The sequence below is a fragment of the Telopea speciosissima genome, chromosome 2 (genome assembly GCF_018873765.1).
Source record: "Telopea speciosissima isolate NSW1024214 ecotype Mountain lineage chromosome 2, Tspe_v1, whole genome shotgun sequence".
In the NCBI taxonomy this organism is placed as follows: domain Eukaryota; kingdom Viridiplantae; phylum Streptophyta; class Magnoliopsida; order Proteales; family Proteaceae; genus Telopea; species Telopea speciosissima.
In genome coordinates, this window is record NC_057917.1 from 60,958,988 (window position 1) to 60,970,747 (window position 11,760).

Genomic DNA, 11,760 nt, shown 5'->3' on the forward strand with positions numbered 1-11,760 from the left:
ACTAATAGAGAATTCCAGTTAAATTACTAGAATCTGCTTGTGGAATTTGAATGCACCTTGCGTGTAAGGGGGAAAGTTGGACCATGTTACTACACCATATTGAATTAAAAGTCTTGAGAGAAGAAAATGAGAAAGGGTGAATGGCATGACTGTTGTCATACCAATAGACATGAACAACTTTAGGGCGTACCCAGTGCACGAGGTTCCACCATGCTTTGCCACTACGGTGTCTGGGAGGATCGTGATCGTCTGTGGCGTGCTGTCCATAGCGGCCCAGACACATCGCCTGGTGCAATGCCCGCCTTACCCCTGCCCGAGCGCCTTGCCCGAGCAGGGGTAAGGTGGACATTGCTTGCGGCCATGTGTATGGGCCGCTATGGTCGCTACGGGCAACACACCGTAGAGGATCTGAATTGTGTCTGGGAATGGACATAATGTACCCAGCCTGACCCCTACTTTCATAGAGAGGTTGTTTACAGACTCAACTCATGACCATTTAGTCACAAGTCTTAAGTGGTGGCAGCCCTGAGGCCTCCCTTGTGGCTTACACAAGAAAATAAGCTTGTGTGATGCAGAAAGCTACACACTTGGAAGTAGAAATGTACAATAATTCACAGGAGTCTGCAACTATTGGAAGTAGAAATGTACAATAATTCATAGGAGCTTGTGTGTGATGCAGAAACCTCCCTACTTGGAAGTACAAATGTAGATATAATTCACAGGAGTCTGCAACTCATTAATCCATGTAAATTTTTTTTTTTTTGGGTGAAATTAATCCTTGTAATTCAATTGCTTAGAGAACCTGTTGGATGGACCCAAGGTTCAAGAGTACGGAATCGGGTGTGGGATTGGTTCCAACCGATTTTGATTCTGGCTGGATCGGAATTGGCCCAGAATAGCTTGAAACCCTAGAAATGAAATTGGGAAGAGGAGGCGAATATTTCACAAAATGTGTTAGTTTTTGGAGTTTTTTATTCAATAAATTTGAGGATCTTACTACAAGAGCTAAATGTCATTGATTTTCTATTATTTTATTGACTAGAAGAGCGAAACAATGATAAAAATGAAGATAAAAGTATCGAACATGATTCATGAACACCGATTCAGAAAAGGGTTAGAAATCGGCTGGAATTGGGATCGGAGATACTGATTCCGTTTCGAATTGGGCAATTCACCCGATCCGATTCCTCAAAACCATGGATAGGCCATAGTCTAGAAACCCATCTTGAATCTTTCACTGATAATGCCATTTGCCCAACTCTTTTACTATGTCTTTTGCCTTAATCATGCTGCAACTTTGCATGTTAAGGTGCTTTTGCCATCGATATCAATTGAAAGCCCATACCAATGACCAGGAACAACTATGGAATTGGACTTGATGATGAGAACTTAGAGATACATGCATGCATCATGCATGTGTGGTGTAAGCGAGAATGGGTCCCAGCTAGTAACAAATGGGCTCTTTTCATTGGAGGAGATAGAATTTGATTTGCTCGCAAAGAGGAAGAAAATCTTCCTTTCGGTTGGTGATTCTGTGTCTCGTCCCGTCTGCATCTAACATAGGCCTTTGAGGCCGATAGGTGATTCCATAACTTCTATATATTGAAGCTTCAATGAATTGAATGGACTCCAAGAGCAGAAACAAAGGAACTTTCTATGTGGTCCATGGAATATAAGACAGTTAATATGAACCTCTGGTAATAAGTTTTGGATGCAATAGTCGCTGTAACAGAGATGGAGATATATGCTCTATTTCTTTTGCAAGTTGGGCTCTGCCTTGGTTTAATTTGAAGATTTCGTTTTCAATCTTTCTTCTCAGACTCCCAATTATTAGTTTATGTTCCAAATATTAATGGTGTAATGGCATCTAATTAAGATCTAACCAGGAGCTCTGAAAGACCCCATTTTGTAATCGTCTTGAGCCAAAAAAAAAAAGGGAGTATCTAGTGAACAAAGCTCCCGCCTCTACGGGGTCTGGAGAAGATCATAATGTACGTAGTCTTACTCCCGGTCCAGGGAGAGTCTGTTTCCATACTCGAACCCACGGCCATTAGGTCGCAATGGACCAACCTAAACTTGTATGCCTGAAGACATACAATCAAAGATGGGCACCAGTTCTGTGGTTGGCCCAACCAGCCCAGCTTGACTAGGAAGCTTTTTTGTGGTCATGTGCCTGCCTTATGGATTCAAATCTTCTACTACCGAGCTGCCCGGCAGGGCCCTATTGCCAAGACATAGCAAGGTGGTAAATGACCGTCTTACCCCCATTCGGGCAGGGGTAAGGCGGTCATTCCTCGCCTTGTTGTTTCTTGGTAGTAGGGTCCTGCCGGGCAGCTCGGCAGTAGAGGATCCAAATTGCTGCCTTATAGGATCTGGCTCTCCTCCAGCTGTGGCGGGAGCTGGAGGATCCAGCTAGCCCAACCAAAACAGGGGGGTTTGGTCATTTCACAAGGGGACCACCTTTGAAATGACCCAAACACCCCTCATTTGAAGTGCACCAATGGAAGCGGTGATGACATTTGTTCAGGAGGAGGAAGGGAGGATTGGAGGAGAGAGAAAAAAATTAAAAACCCTAGAGTTGGATCCTCTGCAGGCTGGAGTTGAGTGGCTATCGCGTTGTGCTCAACTCAATGGCTGCCACGTGGATTTGATGCAAATCCAATGGTTGATAAATGACGGTCTGACATTTTTGAATTTTGAACAGTAATTTTGAATTGAGCTCGTGTACCAACTATTGGATTTGCATCAAATCCATGTGATGGCCTGTGAGTTGAGCACAACATGATGGCCGCTTAACTTCAAGCCGCAGAGAATCCAAATCTAGGTGCGAGCAGGTCTAGTGGAGTGTACATCATTTTTCCTTTTCTTTTTTCCCCGGGATAAGTTATAATGTTTGGTAGTTGATACAAGAAGGACCAAATGGTTGCATTATATTTGAAGCCGTATGATTTTTATAAAATCTATCAAGAGCCAAGTGGTCGAGGAGAGCTCACTTATGAAGAGTTTGGGGAAAAAATTTCTTCGCACCTAGTGTTGATTTCTATATGAGCACCATCTGGATTTTTACCACGTGGAAGGATGAAATGGTAATTCTGACATTGCATGTATAGGGTATGATGTGGATTAGCCATGTATTAAATATCGGATCGAAATTATTAGTCCTTCTCATTTGTAGGCATGCACTCCTATGTATGTCCATCAACCGTTACTATAGCCTCATGCATGCGCCCTTTTGGTAGGCTCATATTTTTTAATTTCCATTTTTACCATTTGACGGTTTCGGATTGATTAAAAAAATTGACATGTGAGAAAATATTCTTGGGGTCTACCGGTCCATAAAATTTCAGCCTCACCTGAATTACCATGTGAGAATTATAAAAGAGATACCTGATTTTTTCTTTGGCAAAGAAAACTTTATAAAAGAAAAAAAAAGCACATATATAGTTTAGATATTCTCAACAATCTTCCCTCTAAGCATACTTGTTCTGGCTTTTACAGTCAAATGATGAGGAACTAACAATCTATCATTCTTAAGTAATATTACAAACTTAATATTGTTAATTAAAACATTTATATCATAAAGATTAAAAAATAACTCCCATGGCCCCCCCAGATTCTGGCCCTTTACTGAGCTAATCAAGTAGTTCCTAGCAATCTTAGATTTTTTCTTTGATCCGTTCATTCCGTTGAGGACTTATTGATTTTAAAGAAAACATACTCCATAGAATCCCTATTAATATGTTCACACCTCTAGTTTTTTTTATTATAATTTTAATGCACCTTGTAATCCTTGTTGCACCTGCTTGATTTACGTTTTCTAAACGTATCTTGTTATACTATAATCCACAAAAAGTCACAATAAGCTGTTGGCTGAGTAAAATAACTGAAGGCCACCACCTCACCTAAAAACAGGATCGCCCCCTAACAGCTTTTCTGCAAAAGCAGGGGCAAGGCAGCGTATATTGTGATCCTCCCCAACCCCGCAGTCGCAGGCCACTTGACTGAGAGGGTCTCTACTTGACACTAGAAAGAATGTGACACTTGTTTAGATGTGTGCGTCATGGTCACTGCAATATTCTTTTTCCTATCTTTAGTGTGATCTTGTTTTATATTATATTGTTTATTTCATTGAAGTCATCAACCCCACACAAGCAGCAAGGAAAGAACAGTCTAATCTAAACAACCTGCTCCTTTTGTTTTTTTATTTTTTTTTATGTTTAATGAGAGGACGATGGTCAAGACCATGAGGCATGCTTATGGATTGGGTTCTCACATCACATCATACCTTGATAATCCAAATACTCTCTCTCTCTCTCTTTCTTTTTTTTTGGGTTTGTGGAGAGGGTTTAAGTACGGGGTACCATCTAACTATACAGGTCAGGGTTTTTGGCATTGTTGGGGGAACAAGAAATGGATATCCGGAGTAGAGTTTAATTAGTAACATGCATGCTTTGGTCATGAGACATACGAAGAGCCATGCATCAATATATATAGTTTCATTTCTTAAATACCAACTTCATTTTGGATATTAAAGTTATTTCATTTCTTAAATGCCAACTTCACTATCAAATAGAGACATGAACGATTCACAAGCCTTGAGGTCCCCTGCATGTGTTGTGCTTACACCCATTGTAGAAAGATGCTTAGGTATATACCTTTAAATATGGGGGCAGGGACAACGCCAACTCAAAAGTGAAACTGCACACCCCCTTACATATCACTGTTCATGTGAGGGGTGGGTAGGGGCATTTATGATATATCACCCTCAGACATGAACAATGATATGTGAAGAATGCAATTTCACTTTTGAGCTGGCGTTGTGGTTTTTTTTCTTTCTTTCCCATAATGTATTTTTCACTTATTGTGCTCATGTTGGATGGGCCATAGGAAGACACTTAATGGCTAGGATTAACAAATTGGGCTTAGCGAGCTCCCTTTTATATTTGGCTTGAGAAATCAAAATCTAATCACCACCGGTTCGATCGATTAATACTTGATTTCTTGGGTTTAGGTTGATTCCGATCAATTCTGATTAATTCCGACTAATTTGGAATCAATTCCATTCTTCCAGTTCCTTTCTTACTTTTTTTTTTTTATTTTTTTATCCCGAATATTATATGGGATAGGGGTCTTCCCCTTCATTTTCCCAAACAGCAAAAAGAAGAAAAAGAAAAAGAAAAAGAGGGAGAGGGATGGGTATGCTAGCACTGTACCATCTGCTAGCATCCTATCTGACGATCTCTCTCTTCTCTCCTTTGAAATGACTCCCTTACCTAAGAGTGTCAATTTAGAACCGAATCCCAAAACCAAAACGAAACAGGCCATTTAAAACCGAACCGAACTAAATCGGCTTGGTTCGTTTCGATTCCATGACTAAAACCCTTCAATCGAATGAATTACCTATTTTCAAAATGAACCATATAAAATTATATTCTTTTTTTTATTTTTTAATTAATTGTGAATGATAAATTCTTTTATATTATAGTGTTTGGAAAAGTTTGGTGGACTATGGTCCTAATATTTAAAATCGGACCTAAATAGAATATAAAAGAAAAAATTACTTGGACACCTCCTAGACTATGGCCATTTTGCATGAATACAAAATTGAATAAAAATCGAAATTGAACCGAATCGATTTGGTTTTAGTTTAGAGAATGTATTCATGTTCTCAGTTAGGTTCGATTTTGGTTTCTACATTTGTTTCTTAAATCAAACTGAAACCAAATCGAATAATCAAAATCAAACCGATTGATACTTTTACCCTTACCCTTCAAAGGGAGAAAAAGAGAGATACACACATAAAGTGCTAGCATACTACCCAGCCTTTTCGCAAAAAAACATTGAAAGGTTTACACAGAAATCATAAAAAGCTTGATGGAGATAGAAGAGGTATGCGTAAGTGTCATGATTCACGACAGAAACGATAAAAGGAAAATATTGACGTGCATCCATATGAACTCTCCCCATAATTGCAAAGTACTGTAGATGGTCTATGTCAGTCTCAGCTGATTGGAGAAGGAGAAGAAAGTGGTGGTTATTGATTCGTTCATGGGATTTGCCCTCTTCTTCCCAGGATCTTTATCACCTCCAATTTGCTGACCGGCCCAGTTCCCCAGTTCCTCTAACAAAGAGGGACTGAAATGACCCTCTACCCATGCCCAAACACCCTACCCGGGTGGGATCCACCATCCCCCTATTAGAGGAACTGGGGAACTGGGCAGGTCAGCAAACTGGAGGTGATAATTTTCCCTTCTTCCCATTGGCAAAACTGTCTTCATCTTAGAACAACTATCAATTGAATGGTACTCATGAGGTGGATCGATGTTTTGTTTGCCACCCTCATGGAATCTCTTCCATACATACATACAATAACTGTCTTCAAGGAATTGCTCTTAATTGGGTCTTCACTCTTGAGTAGTCTTCAATTTTCAGGGGTCCATGCAAATGAGAGAGAGAGAAAGAGAGAGAGAGAGAGAGCGAGAGAGAGAGACAGAGAGAGACAGAGAGAGACAGAGAGAGAGATTGTCATGGAATATATCTTCTCTTGGAATCTCCTCCATACATAGACAAACGTCACAAACCTCATTTCAATTACGTAATAGAATGGCTCTTGGGTTTTCAGTAGTCTTCAACTTTTAGGTGGTCCATGGAAATGCGAGAGAGAGAGAGAGATTGTAAACTTCAGTCTCTCATAATCTCAGATGCCACTGTCAATGGTATTTAATTTGACAGTGAAGGAGATACTTCCTTGACTGATAGGTATCTTACAAGGTGGGGAATAAGTAAGCTTCATTAGATTGTAAAGAAAATGCTCAAGATATGTTTGAATTGATCCGTTATGTATTGTATTGAGGGAAAGGTGTAAATATATACTAGCTACAATGGAGAAATTGTTTCCATAATATAAGGAAAGAATCAAAACTGATGCTATCCTACCTAACACTGATATGTTATCCTACCTAGCACTGATTTGTGCAGATATAGAAAATATTACAAATAATGAAGGGAGTGATTTGTGGCAACCCAATGGCATCATATCCAGTAATAATTAGACTTCATGATACATAGAAACTAAGGCTCTCTTTTATCTAGCTGCTCAGATCAAAACAACAATAGATAGGTTAAATAATAGTTTTAATTTTCTCCTCTCCAAAAATCTAAGATATCTTTCCTAATTTTCAACCGGTGATGATATCTTGTAGAATTGTAGTTGTAAAAGAGACTCAGCCGTGTTAGGGTGTCAATTTGGAGTTGGAGGCCCAATGAACCCGATTTTTATTTTACAAAAAAAATCTATCAATCAATTTTGGTCAAGTACGATTGGACTGCTCGAATGGATTGAAATCGGAAAAAAAAAAAATTTCAATAAAAACCTATAAAAATTAATATACTATGGAGAGGATATTCTGAGCAAGTAGCATAAAGGAGTGCATCAATGAAATGCGATAAGACAGTATTATATATTGGAGGGCACGTAACAAGATCATTTCATGTGAAGAAGAGAGAGATAGACACATACTTGATGTATTCTATTTAAGAAGCTAAATATATATTGATTATGGAAAAAGGTCGGGTATGGTAGCAGTATACCATTTGTTAGCGTCCTATGTGTCTATCTCTCTCTACCCCCAAGAGAGGAAGAGTGAGATAGACACATAGGGCGCTAGCATACGGTATACTGCTATCATACTCATCCCTTTCCCATTAATTATATTGATTTTATATATTAATAACCTATGATGAACATATAACTGAAACCATTAAGGGTTTGTTTGGTAGTGTTCTTTTAGAGGGTTTTTTTTTGTGGGTGCGTTCCCTAGGAACAATATTAGAACAGAAAACATATTTAGTAACTCTAGTATTTAGTAACACTAGTTCGTCTTTTTGTGTTTTTGTAATGAGTCAAGTATTTGGAACATAATTTGGACAACATAGAAACAAAATTTTGTGTTTCAAAAACAAATTAAAAAGACAAAAAAATTCCCAACTCCCTCGTCCCTCTCGTCCTCCAATCAATGAACACAGCAACAACATTTTGTGTGTCTATGTGTATGTGGATGTTACCCGACGCACATGATCTTCTATGTATGTGTGTTTGTGTTAATTAGTTTTGGTTTTAAAGATTAATTGGTAGATTTTGGATGTCATGTTCATGGTCATCGAAACCAAGTGAAAGGAGCCATTAACACCCTTTACTTAAAAGGAGAAAAGTTCTCTGTAGGTGTCACAGGGCCATTCGCAGACAAAATAAGGGACAAAATGACCAACCCACCCTTAAGATGCCAGCGCTCTCTGATTGGCTTGCATGCGCTCCCCACAAGAACCATCCCCCTATTCAAATTATCAAGTTTTGGTGGACAATCTCGTAATTAACATTAGACAGAAGCAGACAAAATTAACTTTTTGTTTTTAATGAATGAGGAATTTGACGATAGTGCCTACGCCTGCTGTGTATTTATACTTTTATAGATGGATTTAGATTTTTTTTTTTGGGTAAAAAGATGGATTTAGATTGACGTTAAAAGCTTTTGTCTGTACAAAATAAGCAATGGCACACTGTTGTCAATAATTAGTTGTTGGGGGGTATTATCGTCTAAATCTATTTTATCAAGAAAATAAAAAGTCTCTCTCCTCAAAGATTGGAGGCATGGTTTTAGTGCAAGGTATTGGAACTGTTATCGGCAACACAGGAAATTGATATGATATTGATATGGTATCGGTTTGGATCGGACAAAATTACCCCTTGATTTTCTTAAAAAATGAGTTTTTGGATCATTTTACCCCTTGTCCGTACCGTGCTATCGATATGGTATTGGCATGGCATTGGTATCGATGACTAGCAAAATCGATATACGATACCGATACTTAAAGCCATGATTGGAGGAGAGCCCAACACGTCCAGGGTGCTACCAACCGTTGGATTGTGCCACACTCATTGACATTTAAATAATATTACCTTTCTGACAACTCTAGACAATTTTTTTTTTCTTTGCCGTCAAAGAGGCCTCTTTTTGTTTGTTTGTTTTTCTTTTCTTTTTTAATATTGGCTTGATTATAGTTGTTGCGTCGAGAAATCGCCAGGTGGTCTTTCGGGTGCCGCAACCTGCAAAAGGACGTCAGGGACAAGGGAGAACCGGTGTGATTCCAGTCTTAGACTCTCCGATGCCTAAGCTAGATCTCTCTGAGCAATAGATGAATAACTGGAATTCAAGATGGATTAATTGGGTTGAATACCTAGACATTTATAGCTGTGTATGGCGGTGGAGAGTCTAGGTAGTTGGTGAGAGTCTCCTTGGTAGTAGAGTCCATCACGTAGTAGATAACCTCCTCTTGGGAGATAGAGTCCGGATAGGGAAGGGGTTCCCTAGTAGATGGACATGCGTCTCCCTTAGTGTTGGATAACATCCTTGAGGGGTAAGTACGGATAAGATACATCTTCTTTGGGATAAGATCCCTTTGCCGATAGGATGATGTAGATCATGGTGGTGACATCATGTACGTTGACTTGTGTAGTGATCTTGGTCCTTGAGTGACCTACTGCGTCTCTTCCTCTTGGGCCAAGGATGAGTTTCGATGTAGATGGGCCTGGGTCATTTTTTTCTTCCAGTTGTGCCACGTGGCAGATCGGGATTGGTCCGTACCTACTGGGTCTCTTCCTCTTGGGCCAAAGATGAGTCTCAATGTAGCTAGGCCTGGGTCATTCTCTTCTTCCTGTCATGCCACATGGTAGATCGGGATTGATCCGTATATTTATGGTTTATCAATAGTATACATGCCAAAACTATAAATTTCCAAATTTAAGTTGTTGCTAATGCCCATCTAGGGAGGTGTATGAGGTTATTGTGTTTATTTTTTAAATTCATAATTAAATTATGACATTTTCATTGTGGACAATTGTTCTTTCAATTGGAGAAGTTTGATTATTTTGCCTTAGACAAATTCAAGTGAAATTTCTAATGAGTTTTGTTAGCTTACAATTATGGATCATTATATACAAATTTTGCATTTGGGGTAAAGGCATTAGAAATCATGTATAAATTAAAGGGGAATAATTAATTAAATTTATTAGACTATAATGTCAAATTCTTTGTGAGATTTAGTGTTTCTTGCTTATTTTCTAATTCAAAACATAAAATGATAAATATATATGTATCAACTTTGCAAATATTTGAATCACATCTTAGGAAAATAATTTCTTTCATCCCCTTTATTTTTGCAGGGTGTCTATAGCCATGATTATTACACGTAATTTGGATTAGCAACTTTAACAGGAACTACATTAATACTGTAGAACCTTAACATCTTATCAACCCCACCCAAATACATCATTCCAACAAATTGACTTTATTTATTTTGTTCCTATAAAAAAAACAGACTTTATTTATTTTTTATTTTTGAGGTGATACTGGCCGAATAAGATAAAAGACAATTATGTAATTTGATCGAACGAAAACTTTTTTTTTTATTAGGTATGTGCGTACAATCATTTCCTCTTCTTCTTCTTCTTTTTTTTTGTTTATTTGTTTCTTTGATTTTTTTGGTAAAAGGAAAATTTATTGAGAACGGGGGTGTGTACAAACAGCAGCTTCACGAGAACAGAGCTCATGGAGCCACTGAGTGGAAAGAAGTCAATCTATCAAACACACGAATGACAGGGCTTTCCTGGCTAGGGCATCAGCAGCACCATTAGTGGCCCTAGAGATAAAAAGAAAGGAGACAGAAGAAAAGGAAGAAGAGAGCTTCCAAATGTCACTAATCAGCACAGCTGAATTACAAGGAGGTGAACCCGATTGGTTCAACATGTAATTCACAGCTTCTCTACAGTCCGTTTCAACCTGAATCTGCGAGAAACCCAACTCAAGAGTCAACCGCAAAGCAGTGCGCACAACAAGCAATTCTCCTTGAAGAGCTGAGTCGAAGAACATGAGAATGGAAACAAACTTCATAGGAACACCAGCATGATCTCTCAAAACCAAACCCAGACCCCCCTTTACATTTTCTTGCGGGAGAGCAACATCACAATTTATTTTAAAAAAACCCAAGAGAGGTGCAATCCAGACTAGAGGGGCGGAGTCTCTACCTGCAACTTGAGGAGAATTTAAATGACCTGCTGGCTTCTCAACCTTCGCATACTCCAAGTAAGCCTTGTCTGCGAAGGAGATGACTTCAGAGGGAGTCCAGGAAATAGAGTTGAAGCACAACTCATTACGAGCTCTCCACAGATACCAACACAAGAAGGCTGCCTTTGACAGTGCCTCACGACCCAACCTTTTATCTTGTCGAAACACAACATCCCAGCTACCTAACCAGCCAGCAACGGTGGGAGTAAAATCCAAAGGAGGGGAATAGTGAAGAGAGCTTCCGGGCCAAACTGCTCTCGTGAAGGGATAGTCCAACAAAAGGTGATCCCCAGTTTCATTCTCACAACTGCAACGTGGGCACATGCAGCAAGATTTTGAAAGTGACTAATATCGATACCTGGTTGATACAGTATCAGTGAAACCAGTGAATGAAAATTCGAACGAAACCTGTCGAAATCGTCAAATTGTCTCGGTTTTGACAGGTTCCAAGACGAAACCCACTTGGGGGAGAGGGAGTTTATGTAATAATAGAAGGTGTCATTTCCAAAAATCAAATCATAAGACATATCTTAGTCATTAGTAATTTTAATCTAAACTATCCATTCCTGCTTAGAGCTGATATAGTGCACAGTAATTTCTAGAGTACCAATACACATGCATGGATATACACAAAATGTGT

General features: G+C 39.0%; 1 protein-coding gene across 1 annotated transcript; it reads right to left on the reverse strand.

Moving 5' to 3' along the window:
• Window positions 1-10,628: 10,628 nt before the first annotated feature.
• On the reverse strand, window positions 10,629-11,444 carry LOC122650950. Its single transcript, XM_043844306.1, has one exon. The coding sequence runs from the start codon at window positions 11,442-11,444 to the stop codon at window positions 10,629-10,631; it is 816 nt and encodes a 271-aa protein (XP_043700241.1).
• Between the last annotated feature and the right edge of the window lie 316 nt (window positions 11,445-11,760).

Coding starts and splice junctions, on each gene's coding strand:
- LOC122650950 (XM_043844306.1), bottom strand. CDS start 11,444: ATGTGCCCACGTTGCAGTTGTGAGAATGAAACTGGGGATCACCTTTTG.